Source organism: Bombus pyrosoma, linkage group LG15, assembly GCF_014825855.1.
Source record: "Bombus pyrosoma isolate SC7728 linkage group LG15, ASM1482585v1, whole genome shotgun sequence".
NCBI classification, from domain to species: Eukaryota; Metazoa; Arthropoda; class Insecta; order Hymenoptera; family Apidae; genus Bombus; species Bombus pyrosoma.
Window position 1 is genome coordinate 3,416,637 of NC_057784.1, and position 17,450 is coordinate 3,434,086.

Genomic DNA, 17,450 nt, shown 5'->3' on the forward strand with positions numbered 1-17,450 from the left:
CGTATGTTGATTAAATGGTCAGATAGTACTAACCTCAAAAGTAGGGTTAAATGTTTTTATACATCAGGAAGGTGTATTTATGTAAAAGAATTACTTCTATTTTAAAATGTCGCACCGCCTGAATAACAAACAAAAATTAAAATCACTTTTACAAGTGACTGCCACTGCCACTATGTTTTATGGTGGTTTTTGCATTTACCAGGGCGATGAGAAGTTTTATAATAGATTTATCATGCCGCTTGCAAGGTTTGTGAATCCTGAAGTTGCACACAATACAGCAGTGAAGATCTTGAAGTGGGGTCTTTTATCTGCAAAAGATACAAATGATCCAGCTTCCTTAACTGTTGATGTTTGGGGTATGAAATTTAAGAATCCCTTAGGAATGGCAGCTGGTTTTGACAAACAAGGAGAAGCAATAGAGGGTTTGCACAAAATAGGATTTAGCTTTGTAGAAATAGGTAAATACTATTCGTATGTCATTAACGAATCATAATTTATCTATATTATACTGAAATTTTCATTAAAAGGATCAGTTACACCGAAACCTCAGGCTGGCAACTTAAGACCAAGAGTATTCAGGTTGTCAGAAGACAATGCAGTTGTTAACCGATATGGTTTCAATAGCGAAGGTCATGAAGTGGTTTGGGAACGCTTGCAAAAACTAAAGAAGAATCAGAACTTTGATGGTATTGTTGGAGTTAATTTAGGTAAAAATAAAACATCGGACAACGCTGCACAAGATTATATAGATGGAATAAAGAAATTCGCAGATGTGGCAGATTACTTTGTAATTAACATATCTAGTCCTAATACTCCTGGATTAAGAACGTTGCAGAATAAAAAGGAGTTGGAAGACTTGTTAATAAAAATAAACAATGTCAGACAATCCATACAATGCAAACAACCATTGCTGTTGAAGCTGGCTCCAGATTTATCTGATTCTGAGAAACAGGATATCGCGGATGTAATACTTCAACAAACATCGAGTGTGGATGGCCTGATATTGTGTAATACTACAGTTACACGAAATAATTTAGTGAGTCCTCTTAAAGAGGAAACTGGAGGGCTTAGTGGAGCTCCTTTGGCTGACATGTCCACAGCAATGATCTCGGATATGTACAAACGAACGAAAGGTACCATTCCTATTATTGGAGTTGGTGGAATATTTACTGGAGAGGATGCTTATAAGAAAATCAAAGCTGGCGCTTCTTTGGTACAAGTCTATACGTCGTTCACGTACCGAGGGCCACCAGTTATTGGAAAAATTAAACGAGAATTGGATGATATTCTCAAAAAAGACGGCCTACAGTCTATTAAAGATGCAATTGGAAAAGATGCGAATGTTAGATGAATAATTTAACTTTGTAACTTGTTAGTTTTGTAATGTTAGATTAGTATATTAAAAATATGTATATTTTATGCAAACAATATTATTTTTTTAATGTTTAATTGTTACAGTTCCTATTTTAAAAATCATGTATATCCTGATACATGATATTGACAATAAAACAACGTCTATGATACACGGCATGCAATCTTTTCTTATCGATTCTTTATGTAACATTTATTTAAGTAACCGAGTTATACAAACATTTTCATTTTAATTCATTTTTTTTTTTTTGTACAATTATTTAGTACATCTATTTAAAAGCATTAAAATACGTCTGTTGTACCTGATACGTTACAACTAATATATCTTGTTTTGCGACCTGTGTTCAGGTCTTACGTATGCTATGATTAATACTCACTGGTAATGTCTTCTTTGCGTGACATATTTATGATTAAAAAATGTCGAGCTACTTGGAAATAGTTTTTCATTCGAACATTTTAATATTCGTGTACTTTAAAATCGGAATAAATAATGATAAAATGATTAAATTATTATAGTAACTACGAATATTGTTCTAATATACATCTTTTTACTCACAGTTACTCCTTAAAATCAATGTTTAGTACCATTGTTTCTAACGATTCGCTCTAGCTTTGCTACACGATCACAATTAATCTAAACATAAGTCGTGTAGCTCTAAATTAATAAAATCTACGAGAGCATAACCACTAAGCTAGAAGCAACGGAAGATCGATAAAGAATAGATCGTTGTCAGGTTGATCGGCAATCCTTATACGCATTACATTTTCAGGTACACAGTTAAGATAACATACGAGATGTCTCGATATTAAACGTTAATGTAGACCAAGATTTCCTCCCAGGCCCTGCTCTTTCCTCCACTGGGCTAATCGGATAGCATACCAAGCCTAGAAGAAATATTAAATCTTTAGCCATGTTTTCTCTTATTTAACAACATTATCGAAACACAATAGAGCTTCTTATATCTGAATTAATAGAGAGAAAGATGTCCAAATGATAGAACTTTTTTTATATTGAATTTCATTTATTAATTAATTGGAGTCAAAGAAAATTGTTTATCTGCTTCAATATTTAAGAATTATCGTAGAGAAAGCCCTGTTAGTAACAAATATTCTACATAGTAAGTTTGAATAATAGAAAGTTTCAATATGTATCAGAATACTCGTATACGGAGTTCTACTGTATTTTTTCTTTTCTTTTCTTTTTCTGTTTGATTTTAATGTTGCTTCAACATCAAAGATTATTAAACCTATTACTAGGAGATCACGGATTTTTATATAAATATATGCATGTATGGACACAATTAAAGAAATGGAAATTAAATAGAAATTCTTTCTATTTATTAAAGATTATAGTAACCTTCCTCCTATAGGTATATCCTATATTTTTGCATATTGCATGCATTTTGCACATTTTTGCATCTGTAAGATTTATCAAGTTTTCCTCTGAATATCTATTGTATTTCTTTTTTAGAAGGAACGAAGAACTGTAAGAACCTCAACGTCGGATTCCGAGAGTCCAGTTTCGGCTGCCAAAAGGACGATATCCGCCGCATGAGGTGCCCTGGGCCATCTATTGAACTGTTCTTGGAGGACAGCTTCTTGATCCGCTGTCAGACGGATCACTCGAGCATCGGATGCTCTGCTGGGATATTGTGGCGAAGCTGATCTTAACATCTTGCCTGTAAAGAAAAAAAGTCGTCCATTCGCAAGCGTTTAAACGCAAGGCTGTCGAGGTAAGGCTGTTAGGAGAAAAATTGTGACAATTATCGCGACAAAAGACGCGTGAATCAGCGCGACGCATCGTGAATATATTGTAGGTCTCGAATATTCCCTTTTATGGTGAGGAGAACACACGCGTTGATACGCCTTAAACTATTAATCAAATAAAATAATTTCATCCGTGTTTTAATGAATCTGTATAAATATTCTCAGTTCTTTCGTTAACTGACCTTTCAATTAATAATTATGATATATAAATTTGTGCCGTAGTTTAAAAGAGAACCGACCTGGATAAGTCGATTTTCGTTACATAACTGCGTCTCGCATTATCGTTAATTCGCAAGTTATATTACGAAGGCGTGGTAATCGTAATAGTCGTATAATAACACTGGTATTACATAAACATGCGTCTGTTGTTTTGTATCTGTCACGCTATTATGGTGCAAGAACACGCGAATCGCTTAACGCGCATTAATTCCATATTAGCCTGTTTCAACAAGCCGACCTTTAAGCAGAAACTACTATAATAAACGCTAGAACCAGAGTGGTGAAAATGACCAATTCCTGGCATATCCTATATTATTTCTGATTATTACGTCTACGAAATTTGATAATTCATTTTTATATCTCCAAGATTTGAAATCGATTCGTCAGAAATTTAAGCACTTCTGCTTAAAGAATAGCACGATTTACGGTTTAAGTAAAATGTAACGACGCTTAAGAAGATGGAAAATCCACAAATAAAAGAACTACATACATATGTATTATGTCCAAGAACTTGACCAACTGGTGTGACGAGTTAATTCTTTTTTGGTTAACAGGTTAAAAAGCTTAAAAAGATCGACGTAACAACATAGTCTCTGGCTAAATTCAGAGAAATCTTGTTACCACGAGATTTAACAGCTGCGAAGTCCACGTGCTGGGGAGTAAAACGAGCAACGAGAATAGCGCGACATTGACCCAACGTCAGGGACTCCGTGCTTTTGGATACATTTCAAAACCAGATTACATAGGAACGAGAATAACTACTGTTTCTTCTCTGACGACGTTTTAATCGATTTTTGTTGTATCTTTCCTTGTAATATTCCTTCTGGAAGACTTTGCGACTTCTTTGATGGTAAGTTTTATGCAAACGAGCGATTTTTTCACGCGCGTATCGTAGTATTAGCGAATAGAGGGTAACGCAAATGTAGCGAACAAAATAACGCTCGTCGTAAAGAAATAAATATATCTATATGTAATATATACAAACATTATTCAACCGCAATTTTAATCATCTGCTGTTTAATAGGTCGGACAAACTTTACCCGCGTACAACTAAGTACAAAAGAAGCTTCGAAGAAATGTGATATTTGACAACACAAAAATCGCTGTGAAACTAATCGATATTAATTGATTGTCGAAAGTCCCAAGCAACTTTATGTCGACGATAAATAAGAAGAAAGTAATAAAGGAAACATCTCTTAAAGTTCCTAAATGATAAATTTTCTTCAACCAATCCAGACGAAGCGAGGCAACAGTCTACGCGGTAATTGACATCTGTTACACATAATATGCCCATTATAACAATATAAATATTATACGTATCTATGATTATCCAATTGCAGGCTACTCTAATATAGCATTTGACAAGCCTATGTAATGCAACTGTATACTGTGACAGTCGCTGATAAGTATGTAATTCATCTATTTTGGGAATATAATTAAAAAAGTTAGAGCCTCGGTACTACCAGGTAAGTATTCTTACCTATCAAGTATTACGGAAATTACAACGTGCATTCTTTGTAATTTTTCACTTTCCAGTTTCCTATAAATGCATAAAAATCCGCAATCTACTAGTAACTCTCAGAAGCGGCTGCGATTATAAATAAATAAGATAAAATGAAAAAAGAAGAGGTCGTTTACATTGGACCAAAATGTTTGACCACTTACTGGGCTCGCTGAATCTCACTCTGTGAGTCGATTTCTTAGCATCGTCGTGGTCCGGATAAACCGTGTGTTTCTCGCACAAATAGCACTTCCTTTCGTAAAAGTAAGACTGAAGCGACTTAGGTACGCTCATTTCCGCGAATGGATGTCGTCCTAACCGATAGAAGATCAAACGTTCCTACGCACGGTTCACGCGCGACTGATTTCTACCTCCTTTTGTCGCAACTGATTTTGCTCGCGTAGCAATATAAAAATGTTAATCAATGCGTACACGTAGGAAAGGAATAGCCTTGATAGGATGTACGAACTTAACGGAAGCCTCGACAAAGTTCCTTGCCAAAATATTTAATTATACGATTCTGCTTCCGGTTCTGGTTCTGAATCATTGGTCCATTAAGCTGTAAAGCATTTGGCCGCTTGTCCGTGCCATGTAATTGATAAAACATCTCGTTATTCTATATTTAAATCGTCACTTTGCCACGGTAGCACAACAGCTCAAAATAGGTAGAGAATCATTTTCCATGTCACACTTTGATTTTTATATACGTTGCTTGAATGTGTACATTTTCCTAATGACTGTTTCAGGTTTCTACTTTCCAACCATGAAGAACATAAACCCGCCAAGGAAAGAAATTCCTCGTAAATAGACAAAAGCTTTTGTAGCTTCGGTATAAAGGCAGTAAATATACTGCTAATTTATCAACTTCTTTTACAACATTTACTGTACAAAAGATAACATTTCATTCTTATATTAGCAATGCAAAAAATTTGGAGAATAAAGAGGTAATTATTTTCTAAATCATTTGTTTGTAACTTATTTAGTGAAGTTTCGTGCTCGTTCGTTTTAAAATGCCGAATCATTATTTCGTAATACTCTACATAATACAATTTTATTTGACGGATTCCAAATATTTCAACGTACCTATCTATCTTGAAAAACGAAGAAATTCTTGGCAGAACATTTTAATTAAGGATGACGGTATTGGATTCCTGCGTAATTCTGTTCATACTAGCAACTCACTAATTATTTCGAACAGTGTACTTAGATACACAGAATGTCTCACTATTGTTTGTCACGTGTAAGTGTTACAGGTCGAACGCTGCTAAAGTCAGGCCTCAAACGTACTTTCTCTTTTAGATTAGGCGATTCTGTTCTCCAAAGAGAATAAGTCGAGGATCCGCGATCTGCACAAGCTGATAAGCAACCAGAGAGACAATTTCGCGTTTAAAAGGCGTGCCGTGACATTTCTGTAACGCGTATTTGTCGTTTCATGGTGCGTAGGTGGCGAGTAAATGCCTTGAGCTGTATGTTTATGGAGCAGCTCTTTGGAATGTTAAACTTGACCCACAGATTGGATAGCATGCCAAGTAAACAGGCACGGACGAAGCAATCGAGGACAGTTTCCGATTGAAAAGGCGATCTTAAAATCAGAAGCGTCTGTTCATCGATCTGTAACGTGTTTGTGGTTTTGGCGGGCGTCGCGCGTGATTCGAAAACGCGTTTTACGTGTCGAAGAAAAAGACTGCGAGTCATTTTGTCATCGTTTATCTTGTGCCTGTTCGTTCGAGAAAGCGTGAAATGGAAATTAGCTGTAACAGGATCATCCATTTACGGTGATACAAGAAAGTATCTGAACGTTGCCGTAGAATATTTTTATAAACGTGGTAAAACTTTGTTTATAATGAATTCTTTTCTGTCGAACGAAATTTTAATCAACGAATCGAACCCACTTATAGTCGTCCATCTTATTTCAAACTTTACCAATACGATCACGACAGTCGTGTGATTACATAGTATTAATAAAATGTTCGAATGTTTTGTGCAATGCAGATAATATATTTATAGAAGATTTCTATATCTGTTTAAATATCTTTACGAGTCTCTTTAGTTACAAATCAGTGTACAGTGGACTGTTTTCAATGTCCGCGTATAATTCACGGAATTTTCCAGGAGTGCAGTAAACAGGCAAGTCTTCTTCGGAGAACTGTAGCAGATCTAGCAAATTTTCCTCTATTTCCTGCTGGTACACCGAGCCAGCGAATCTCGATTGGATGGTCTGACGATCGTCGTCTTGTATCTGAGAAGATTACGCGACATTTGACACGATCCGAAGCGAAAAATCAAACTTTTTATCTCATAAATAGACCGCGTATCCTTCTGTCATTATGCGAGAAAAAGTATTAGAAGGGCGTGGTGAAAAAGAATGATTAGTCTAAATGATACTTTCACTTTAACTTTCAATTTGCCGGAACTTATATAATACGAAAGATAAGCAAAGACGTGACCTTCTACGTCGATATACAAATTATACAAAAATACTGATTTGCATAAAAATCCGCAGGCTGCTTATAAATTCTTGACTCACCGCATTCCAGTTGGATCGTACTAGTGCACGCACGCAATCATCAACTAATGATTGTCCAGGAATTGCCTATCGCGAGAAAAATTCATTCGTCGTTCGTTTCTCGAATGGATTATTTTCAATGTTCGTTTCTCTTACCGTTTTCGACAAGAGTGTAGCACGGTTCTCCACTCGAAGACACTCGAATCTATCGTAGAAGATCGCCATGGCCCATGGTTCCCGGAAGTACGCGTAAAAGTCCGAGATCAACGACTTCTATATCACGGTGACAGGTATAATTATTTTCTAGATCTTTCATTCTACGTCATAGAGAAGCGAAAAATGATTTACTTCGAAACGTGCTTTAAGCTCGTTCAGTAAGCTCTCGTGTTTTCCGTATAACGCGACCATATGACGCACTTCAAAATCCTAAAATATTGGCGCTATTATTACGCACACTCCGAAATCATTAAAAAAGTAAAGTGATATGTCTCTCTACCTTTTTGTTGAAACACGTTACTGTTTCTATCATGTCAAACTGATTCAGTTGTATGCGGAAGTAGCCAATTTCCGATGTACACGAGCCTGTTATCAGCACTTGACCCTAAATACGATCGCTTAAACGAATTTCCTCGCGAAACGTAGCGAAACCACAATGAAAACTCACGTAAATGTCGTAATGAATCGCAGGTTTGCGTAACATGGATTTTCCAGACTTGCCGACGTGAAGGTAGCGATAACCACCGGGTAAAATACAGGCCACGATTTTCGGTGATCGAAACGCGACTATCGGCTGATCTTCCTTGCTTTTCAACTGTGCGACCGATGTCTCGCTGCCTCGATGTTCATTTTCGATCACCGATCGAAGAATCTTCGCCAGCTATCAGATATTAATGAACTTCGTGAAACTAAAAAAACTCGCAGATTTGAAAATCTCGATCATCTTGCGGAATTGAATTAATATTATTAGGAAAATTGTGCAAATCACAAGTTACAAGTTATCAGTGTTAAAACTTTACACCCGGAAGTATTTTAACGTTTCTATCCATCAATTTGGTTATTAAGAAATTACGAAGAAAAAGTTACAGTTACCTGCATATTTGTCTGTTTTGAAATATTAAGTTTCATTAAAACTCGTAAGATCATAAAAGAGAAGTTTATAGCCAATAAACCGCAATATTTATGAATCGTGCAAGGACGTTTTGGTTTACTAACTTTCTCGCCGATCTCTATACTATTAAAGTATATATGTTGCCAGGCTTCGAGGTAGAATCTCCTACAATACTTAGTTATGCTACCAGCAGCAAAGATCGATGGATCGTTTGTCCTTAATTCCGTGTCTATGACCAGCTGGCCGTCGAACATAAGTCCAGACCTACAGATCGCTGAAAAGGATCGAACGCATTGATGAATCACAGTCAGCGGTCGTGTACAGAATTATGAACTTCGTTGATGTCGAAATTTGGCAATCACCCAAAAATATCCTCATGTTGATGGTCTTCTCGCGAAAATTTAGAAAGGCGTCGCAGTCCAACGTTCTGGTTTTACCTTTCAGGCGGATAACGATCGCTTCTATCATACTTCCTCGTGGCAAGCTTTTTACGTGCCAATCGATCAATTCCCAACCCACGAGCACCTCGATATTATTCTTCGAAATCGACTTCATCACTTCTGCGTACACCTTCGATAGCCACATATTTCTTTATATATTAAGCAATATGTTTCTCAAATTTCTATATAAAAGAACTAAGGTACATCGAGATTCTAAGAATGCTTAGTTTAAAAGATATTCTAATTTTAATTAAAAATGAACATTCTTTTCGTACTGGAACGAATAAGGCTGTTGGTATCAGTAAACGTATAAATATTGTATATCAGTAACAGAATAGTTGCTCAGTGTTGTACAGTGCAGTCGAAGAGTGTCGTTCGAACGACTAAAGGAAAACAAATCTAATTCGCGTGCTTTTTGTACTTCGCAATCGTTGAAGAAGATATTTTCGTAGGATGTGCACTTTTGCAATGGCGGTTGAATCAGTGTGATCCAAGAACCCTTAACTCCAAATTCGAGCAATCCTTGAAGGGCGCAATAACAATCGATGTTGTGTCCATAAAAAATAATCTTCCCTAGAAAAATGTCGTGTATTAATGTTTGAGTTCTTCTTTCGTAAAATCTGATCGGACCACTAACTTTCGCGTTTCAATTTATTCGTCAACTCTTCGATCTTCTCTAAACAGATAGCTGCTTCTGTATCGTCATTGAGCGTCAAACAGTTCCAAGGTGTTTCGTGCTGCAAAAATTCTCTGAGCGATGGAAAAATAATTATTGATATTCGTTCTAATTTCTAGAGCTTCATCTTCTCGATTTACCCTTTTTTCTGTTCGTCCAATTCATCCTGAAATTGAGGACGCTGGTACTGCATTCCGCAGGTTAAGACGAGATAATCGTACGTAATGTTTCCTTGATGCATCACAGTTACGTATTTCTCTTTCCTATTAGGTGCATGCAATCGGCCACGAGAATATTTGTGTCATTATAGAAAACATTTGAAGAAATTTCATTAACACTGTAATGTAGATCGTGAATGTTTATCAAAGTTCATATTTTCATGAAGATAATTAGAAAAATGGAATCCAGGTAGAAAACCTTTTTTTACTTATTAGATACTATAACGAGTGTTATACTCGACATTTTATATATGTTTGCCTATTACAATACGTGCATTCTGTGCATATTTGCACCTTCCAATTCCCCATAAACGCATCTCTACGATGTTTTTATTTCCTCTCTGTGTTTTTCCATACCTTTGAATCGACGTCACTGTTCCATATACAATACTAATTCGATAACGTGCCCCAATCAGCCGACGATACCTCGGACAATATCGGCCCTTGAAGGGTAGCAAACGCGCGCACATTTCGTCTTCGTCCTCGAAAGGTAAGCCGTGTGGTGATATCAGAGTGATATTCGCGAATCGTATGAAGCTTTGTCTAAATTTAAGAAAACAGAATTTATCGTTCACCTTTAGATATCCTTCAGTTTTTAATTCAGTTTTACCCAAAAATAAGATGTTCTAAGAATGCAACGGCACAATCCGAGGCGCCCACCACAACCACCCTCGAATCGATGATCGGTTTTGGTATCAATGCGATCCTTGGTGACGTCATGAAAAGCGAAAAACTTTCGGTTCGTTTCGTAGGCTCGTCAGTTTCCTCGAAACCACGATACTTGTATTCGATTCTTCGACGAGGCCTCACGGGAACCATAGTGTTCAAGCATATTGTCAGAGGATGCGTGCGAGTCTAAAATAGCAGTATGTCTCAGGATGAAGTACAGGGTAAGTCAGAAAGGTGGTTACACGTTTTATCTGATGGTGTGCTGACACTTTTTGATTTACAGGGTACATGTGAATTGGAAGAAGGTGAAATAGAATGGCCTGCAAGATCTCCAGATTGTGTATCAATCTGTGGCCTCTTTAAGTATTTAAAGGACAAGGTCTAGTCTAGAAGGCCAGAAATTGCAAAGAAATATAATTCAGCAAGAATTTTATACTATTTTTATAACCATGTTCCATAATACAATGATGAATTTTTCAGGCTGATGTCAGTTACGTAAGGATCGACACCGAGAGCAGTTTCAACCAATAAAATAAATGTGGCAAATACCTTCGTATATTTGCAATACTTAGAAAAGCAAATGATACTATTCTATTCCTGGTAAGTCAAATAATATCAACAAGCCACGAAACTAAACGCGTATCCTCTTTCTGACTCTGTATTTGTTGCCCGCCCGAAGGTCTTAGAAAAGTTACTATATTTGCTCTAAAATTGGACGAGATCATGGCTGAATAACGTTGTAATAATTTATTTAACTTGACACTCTGTCGATGCTGTTAAAATATGAAATTAATATTAAGGAATACATGCAATTTAAAATTCATGAGCTATAATAAAAGTTCGACCAAAGTTTTATTAAACTTAGGATGTGTCCTAAGACTTTCGAGGGGAATGTAATTTTATCGTCGAATTTTACCAATGCACTCAACGCTGTTCCTGTAAGTCGATAATAAAGAACGATCATGCCACTAAAACGAGCGATCTCGCAGAAGAAGAAGGGCAGATGAATGGAGAAAACTGGCATCAGTATGAAATGTAGAATACGTCCATAAGCATCGCCAGGTATATTTTTCTCCGCGATGTAATCTTCTACGTGATAACGTCGTCTAATATACGTGACTTCTTTCTCGACGCTAATGAAATTTATATCGTCGTTAATATTCATCGAGATGTAAACAATTTTCTAAAAAGCAGTCAACATCCTTCTAAACTCACCAAAGAATTGCTACACCGATTATCCTGTCCTTCCATTGACAGACATAACACTGCATCTCTGATGGTCTTTCGTCCATCGCGATGTCAAAGTCTATTAAAACTTGCTCCGCTTTTGGAATATTCTGCAAAAGTTCTTGTATGTCGTCTCTATCAGAAAGCTTAGCTTCTCGAAGCTTTATGTGACCCAGAAGAGCAGTACGATGCATTACGTATAGTGTCATCGGATAATCCTTGTTGCACTTCAGTGGTACACGCTGGATCGTTTAAGAAAGCGTCAAGATGTTGCTAATTTTCGTTAAGTTAATTCATTCGAGAATTGGCGTTGAATCGCGAGATAAAATCTTTTTGTACTAAAAAGAGTTCATCATACGATAACTATTATTTGGCTTTTATATTATTAGTGACACTAATATAGTTATTCTATATGTTCTGTTACATTTATTCATTGCTCCTATTAAATATAAATCCCATGACTTTTTTATATTTCTTTTGTCCGGATAACGTTAGGATAGCTTCAAGAATAATTTCTTGAAATATGTTAGTCTCGAATGTGTCAATAAGAAGTGTAATATACCACGAAATGTTGGAGGAGAGGAAAATAAGGATGAGAGAAAGGCAGAAGGATCGCGCAATAATCCAAGTCGGGAAAACGCTCGAACGCGGCCTCCATAAAGTTCCTACTCCAGCGACGTTTTATTTGATCTTTCATCGCGAAAATTTCCAAAACGAATGCGTTAACATCGCCGTGATAAACAGGCTGCAAAGGGACATCGATCTTGTCGAATACTGGGTCTCCGAAAGATTCACCGAAGGTAACGATAGATCTTCCTTTGTTGCAAAAAAAAATGTCGCAATTGGTTTCGTTCCTCTTAAATAAAAATCGAACAGTAAGTCGAAATTCGTTGGGAACTCACGTGGTATGGTAAATAATGAGTCTGTGAACGCGTTGGTCATCAATTTTGATCGATAGTACATGTCGAAGTAATCGGCTATAGATTGCAGATCACTGGCGGAGGTCATTATCGATGGATCGATCAGTTTTCTCGTAGGTGGTAACAGTTTCGTCGATTCGGAAGCTACAGAAACTCTAGAGTCCGTGTCCTCGAAGCTTTCCATGCTCTCTTCCGGTGAAAGTTTCTCGGAGGATCTAATGCGGTGTGAATATGTCTGACATAAATGCATCTGACAGATAAATCTACTCAAGATAAATACATTTCAAGTTCTCATTTGGAGATATTGGAAAGTTGTATTTCTTTTCCATTGCGTTTCTAAATTTCAAAATAACAGTTGCTATATGTATACGCTATTACGTTTACAAGCATACACAAGCCAAGTGAAATTAATTATATCGAACTAAAGTAGAAATGAATAAATTGATCGTTAGAATTAAAAGCAGTATTTACTGCCTTGGTACGCAATTAAATTGTAAATTTTAATTAAGTGGCAATAATATATTTTCTAATTCAGACGAAGCAATATCAGTGAGAAGAACTTCTGAAAAATGATTATTCTCCAGAATTAGTCGTCAGAAAGAATAAGTCACAAATTCGATGTGTCCCAAAACGAAGTACAATAAGAAATACTAACTCTTCCGTTGATTCCTCAAGAGACTTTCTCCAAAATATAGAGAAGAACGTTTTGCTGGCAGGCTGCATGCTTTGTCGGAGAAATTTGTCATTTTCATGGATCTTTCTAAGACCGTTGTACGGTCGCAGTTCGAAATTCTGATTGAGCGTATCTACATCTACGTTGCTATTGAGAAACATTACGCCAGTAGCAAAACCATCGTCATCCTCGGAAACGATCAATCGTCGACAGTTGTCAGGATTGCGAATCATCTCGCTGACGTAAAATTCTCCATAAAATTCTTTTACGAGGCTCGACTCCGCGTCGATGATCGCTACTATGTCGTCGTTATCCTCTTCTCTATTACGTGGAAAACAAAATGTTTCTGTTTAGTGCGTTATTACGATGAGTCAGAGGTTACAGTGCTCCTTGAACTCGTTCGTTTCTAATTGTTTGTCTACATGCCGTCACGAAAATTCTATGTAAATAAACTGATCAATATACAGGATGATCCTAAACTTGTGATACATTCAGGAAGGAAGTGATTTGTTACGCGAAAGTAAATCAAAAATATAAAACAAAATTTGTTCACGTGGTGCTCCAATCTGAAAATTTGTCAACGTTTCGCTGATGGAGCGCGTTTACTTGAAACAATGTTTTTGTTCTGAATATCAGATTACGCGAATTCATTTATATTTTTCATTTTAATTGTATTATTCGAGCTCCAATTGTAACATGAATTTAAGACCGTGTATTTTCAACCTACTTCTGTACGTGGGATCGGCTCCTTCCTAACTATAGTACAATATCGGAATCACCATGTATAAATAGAAGAAACGATTCAGAAAGTGAAACGCAACTCACACAGCACGTCGAATCTTGAGCCTGGGATTTTTTAGATGACGTTCGGTTATGTAGATTGACTGCACGGACGGCTTGTCGGCACAGTATTGCGGGATCCTGATCATCTGCTGTTCGAACACGTCCGCGGCAGCTGGAAAATTAAAACCACCGGTGGTTTTGAGCCGCGTCTACCGAAAGATCCATCTTTGGGCTCACGTATAATAATCTGAGGAGGAATCACGAGAATCACGTGCTGCAAATACGACGTGATATCGAAGAGTCCTGTCAGTAGGTCTGCGAAGAAGTTGCCAGTATATCGTTTGTCCCAGACGAGGATATGTACAAACATCGCGTTTCCTTCTGTCACATCTTCGATCCTTTATCAAACGAATCGTAGATAAGAGGAGCATTTCACCTTTCTCTTTTTAATATTCGCGTTAAACGAACAATAATCAGTGCTGCACTTAATTAGAGCTAATGAAATTTGTGTTCGACAGAAATAGTTTGCATTACTTGTACAATCTGTACAACCAAGTCAGCCAATCATCTGGAGTCACCGACGGCACGTTCGGATAATTGCAAAGGCATATGCCTGAAACGATTTCACACTTTTCGTTACACTGCACCATCGATAGACAACTCGTCTCGCTGCAAACGAACGTTTCCTGTTATCATGCTGGAAAATTGTCAGACGATTGTCTAGTTAATGGAATACAAGATGCGTTCGAGGTCCACGTCTCCAAAAATTTCATACGTCTCCGGACGTATGAGTTGCTGGAGATTAGGCAGATCGGCGTGCTCCATTAGTCTGACACCGAAAATCTTTGTCGCTGCATACAGACTTTTCCTTCCGTGGAAATATACCTCTGGATCGCCCAGCCATATACTCAACATTTTTCTTCTCTCATAACCGTGCTAGTCTCAGCGAACCGAAATTTATCGCTGGACATTCGATTCCCGATCGAACTACAGAATACTATAGTAAATGTTGCGTGACTGATTTCAGGGTTGAAACGATCACTTGCACTTATATGAGTATGTACTAATCACCGCTGGTGCAACTGCCAATAACCGAGAAAAAAGCCGATCGATTGAAATCATTGGATGACAGATAGTCGTGGGAAAAGTGAAACTCTCTCTCTATATGCGCCCATCGAGGCGACCGACTTTAATGCTCGCAAAAAAGGTAATAACGAAACTCGTCGAACGATTTAAACGGTGGGGCAAAGTAATTGCTTCGCGTTCTCTTCGCTGTTCCCTTCTTACTCCGCTTTCTTCTCGAGTATTAAGCTCCGTCCACAACAGCGTCAATTTGTTTCAAAGCGGAAATAACAAAGCGGAAGCGTTGCAGACTGCACCTCCAAAAGTATCGAAGAAACTTAGGAAAAAGTATCGAAAGATTTGCGCGCTGTTAGTTGACAATTTCAACGATAGAATTTCTTCCATCTTGCGGTTTGCCGCAAGACACATCGCGGAAGCTATTTACGTTGCACTTGGTGCTGGCACGTGCGCGCTCCACGATGCAATCGACAATAACAGACACGATCGTTACGGTATGTTGCATCGGTGCACTTTTTTTCGTTGGCCTTCGCCGCCGTTCCGCCATATCAAAGTCTTCCCTTGCGTCTCCCGCTTTTTAGGCTTCAAAGTAATCGCATCGAATCGATTTATTTTGCTACCGGCTATTTTCTTTTTCTTTTCTTATCGCTTCGATGGAAAGCAATCGATTCAAGACTTTACCAAGGACTTGCTGCATTTACGAATACCTGGCTAACGACGTGGCGTCATGCAACTTCGTGTCACGATACGCAGCGCGAAAACGCGCACCTGGCTCCCATGTTTTGGCAGTAAAGCTGTTCCTCTTTTAAAGAACCTACTTTCGGTTCCGATGTCTATAATTCGTTCAGAGATACTATGTATTCGAATTACGAGAATTCATCAAATATATCCTATGTTCGACTGTTCTACCTTTACTGACTGCGAGAACGTTCGTTCAAAGCAGTTAAGAGTAATTGCACCTAACTCGAACGGATGAAATTGTAGACGAAAAGCACGAGCGTATGTGCGCATAACGATCTGTTATCGTTACCAGAGGAAAAGGCTTCTTCCTCTGGCTTGAGGAACGTTGCTGACAGAAACCTCTTCTCCGTAAGTTTCTAATTAGCTCTTGGGAGATCCGCCGACTGATTACAGGCCGTGAGATCGTCCCGTTGCCGAAGAAGGGGCGGCTCGCAGTCGCCCCGTCGTGTACAGAGAACGAGCTTTTATTAATAACTGCAAGAAACACGGAAGCACTAGCCAAGGATCGTGACTTCTTGTTCAACCACGCTGATACCATGTCTTTCACTTTCCTATCAGTCTCCACTTCCTCTGATATATGACGAAGAAACTCTTAGAAAGATATTTCGACGCATAGCTAAATCATCGGAAACGATGTTTATTCTGTTTGAGAAGTAACGCGCAATATGGACCATTGAACGCGCAACGATTCGTAACGGGTTACGTCAGACCAACCACCGTACGAATTTCCGACTTGCGAAACGCGACTCGTAGCTGCTTTACTTTTACTTCGCCAATGTTCCCACAATTCTTCGCGGTTAGCCAGCAAACTCTCGAAGCGAAGCAAATGTTGCGTTTCTGCTGCGATAAAAATGGGATCGAAGTTGTTTCGCTGGCGTGACAGGTACGAGGATGTTTCGTGTCATTGTCGTTAGAATATCCCGCGAAATTTCATTCGGAAGATTTTGGGAATGACGTGATTAGTCGTTCTCTAACGATACCTTGCATAAACGCAGCACATGTTGCGTCATTAGTCGGCTTATCTATACTCAGGTATCATAAGTTAATTAACGTGTTCGATAGAGTATACTAGAAGGTATTGGGTCGATGCGAATTTCATTTGCGGAGTACGTTGAAAACTACGCTGCACTCTGATTCTCTTTGTAACAAGTTCTACGGCGATGTGAAATAAATTTTTCACTGTACATGCTAGAAACGATATCTAAAAGAATTTTGGCTAATATTAGATGTGAAAACAAAATAGGACAGCAGATAAACAGTTATTTAAACACTGCTATACGATTATATATTAGTTAAAATCCTTCAACATATCTTACTAAAAATTCCTTAAATAAATTTTCGAATAACGGATGGTTTAGTGACGATTAGTAGCACAATATTTCTTGCCACAACACGTTGAAAAAAAGATATCACCAACGCTAAAGAAACGAATAATGTAAAACACGCTACATGGTTTCGACATAAAGCTTCGTCAATTATATACAAGCACCGGTATGAATTTGTAAGCTCAAAGAGAAATTATTCTAACTTACCTGTTGCTCGTCTACTGTT

The 17,450-nt window shown here is 37.8% G+C and overlaps 3 protein-coding genes and 1 long non-coding RNA gene across 6 annotated transcripts; 2 read left to right on the forward strand and 2 right to left on the reverse strand.

Moving 5' to 3' along the window:
- Positions 1 to 76: 76 nt before the first annotated feature.
- Positions 77 to 5,289, reverse strand: LOC122575744. 2 transcript variants are annotated; one of them, XR_006319521.1, is made up of 5 exons: positions 5,023 to 5,289; positions 2,866 to 3,050; positions 2,164 to 2,256; positions 200 to 308; positions 77 to 118 (listed from the first exon to the last, which is right to left on the reverse strand). XR_006319521.1 is itself a non-coding variant. In XM_043745116.1 (4 exons), the coding sequence occupies exons 1-3, from the start codon at positions 5,150 to 5,152 to the stop codon at positions 2,185 to 2,187; spliced, it is 387 nt and encodes a 128-aa protein (XP_043601051.1). In that variant the 5' UTR covers positions 5,153 to 5,289; the 3' UTR covers positions 193 to 308; positions 2,164 to 2,184. The 2 variants fall into 2 exon arrangements, 1 of the variants encoding a protein (XP_043601051.1); XM_043745116.1 differs by lacking the exon at positions 77 to 118 and having other exon boundaries at positions 193 to 308.
- LOC122575733 (dihydroorotate dehydrogenase (quinone)) lies at positions 106 to 1,687 on the forward strand. Its single transcript, XM_043745094.1, has 2 exons — positions 106 to 458; positions 528 to 1,687. The coding sequence occupies exons 1-2, from the start codon at positions 107 to 109 to the stop codon at positions 1,349 to 1,351; spliced, it is 1,176 nt and encodes a 391-aa protein (XP_043601029.1). The 5' UTR covers position 106; the 3' UTR covers positions 1,352 to 1,687.
- LOC122575750 lies at positions 2,970 to 5,032 on the forward strand. 2 transcript variants are annotated; one of them, XR_006319523.1, is made up of 5 exons: positions 2,970 to 3,104; positions 3,912 to 4,207; positions 4,382 to 4,618; positions 4,698 to 4,823; positions 4,894 to 5,032. It is a non-coding gene; the product is annotated as an uncharacterized LOC122575750 (long non-coding RNA). The 2 variants fall into 2 exon arrangements; XR_006319522.1 differs by lacking the exon at positions 2,970 to 3,104 and having other exon boundaries at positions 3,322 to 4,207.
- A 270-nt stretch (positions 5,290 to 5,559) lies between the features above and the next one.
- Positions 5,560 to 17,425, reverse strand: LOC122575887 (cilia- and flagella-associated protein 61-like). Its single transcript, XM_043745375.1, is given in 22 exon segments — positions 5,560 to 7,097; positions 7,386 to 7,451; positions 7,521 to 7,637; positions 7,713 to 7,790; positions 7,861 to 8,241; positions 8,454 to 8,746; positions 8,835 to 9,061; positions 9,117 to 9,134; positions 9,215 to 9,485; positions 9,550 to 9,662; positions 9,729 to 9,891; positions 10,057 to 10,349; positions 10,417 to 10,661; positions 11,392 to 11,608; positions 11,691 to 11,944; positions 12,265 to 12,518; positions 12,605 to 12,895; positions 13,198 to 13,616; positions 14,121 to 14,250; positions 14,316 to 14,476; positions 14,613 to 14,747; positions 14,815 to 17,425. Coding segments are annotated over 22 exon segments (4,494 nt in total). The 5' UTR covers positions 14,994 to 17,425; the 3' UTR covers positions 5,560 to 6,908.
- Between the last annotated feature and the right edge of the window lie 25 nt (positions 17,426 to 17,450).

Excerpts from the sequence above, each read along its gene's own strand:
- LOC122575733 (XM_043745094.1), top strand. The coding sequence starts at position 107 with ATGTCGCACCGCCTGAATAACAAACAAAAATTAAAATCACTTTTACAA. Across the intron at positions 459-527 it reads ATTTAGCTTTGTAGAAATAG|GATCAGTTACACCGAAACCT; the intron begins GTAAATACTATT and ends TTTCATTAAAAG.
- LOC122575744 (XM_043745116.1), bottom strand. The coding sequence starts at position 5,152 with ATGAGCGTACCTAAGTCGCTTCAGTCTTACTTTTACGAAAGGAAGTGC. Across the intron at positions 3,051-5,022 it reads AGTGAGATTCAGCGAGCCCA|GCAAGATGTTAAGATCAGCT; the intron begins GTAAGTGGTCAA and ends TTTTCTTTACAG. Across the intron at positions 2,257-2,865 it reads TCTCGGAATCCGACGTTGAG|GCTTGGTATGCTATCCGATT; the intron begins GTTCTTACAGTT and ends TATTTCTTCTAG.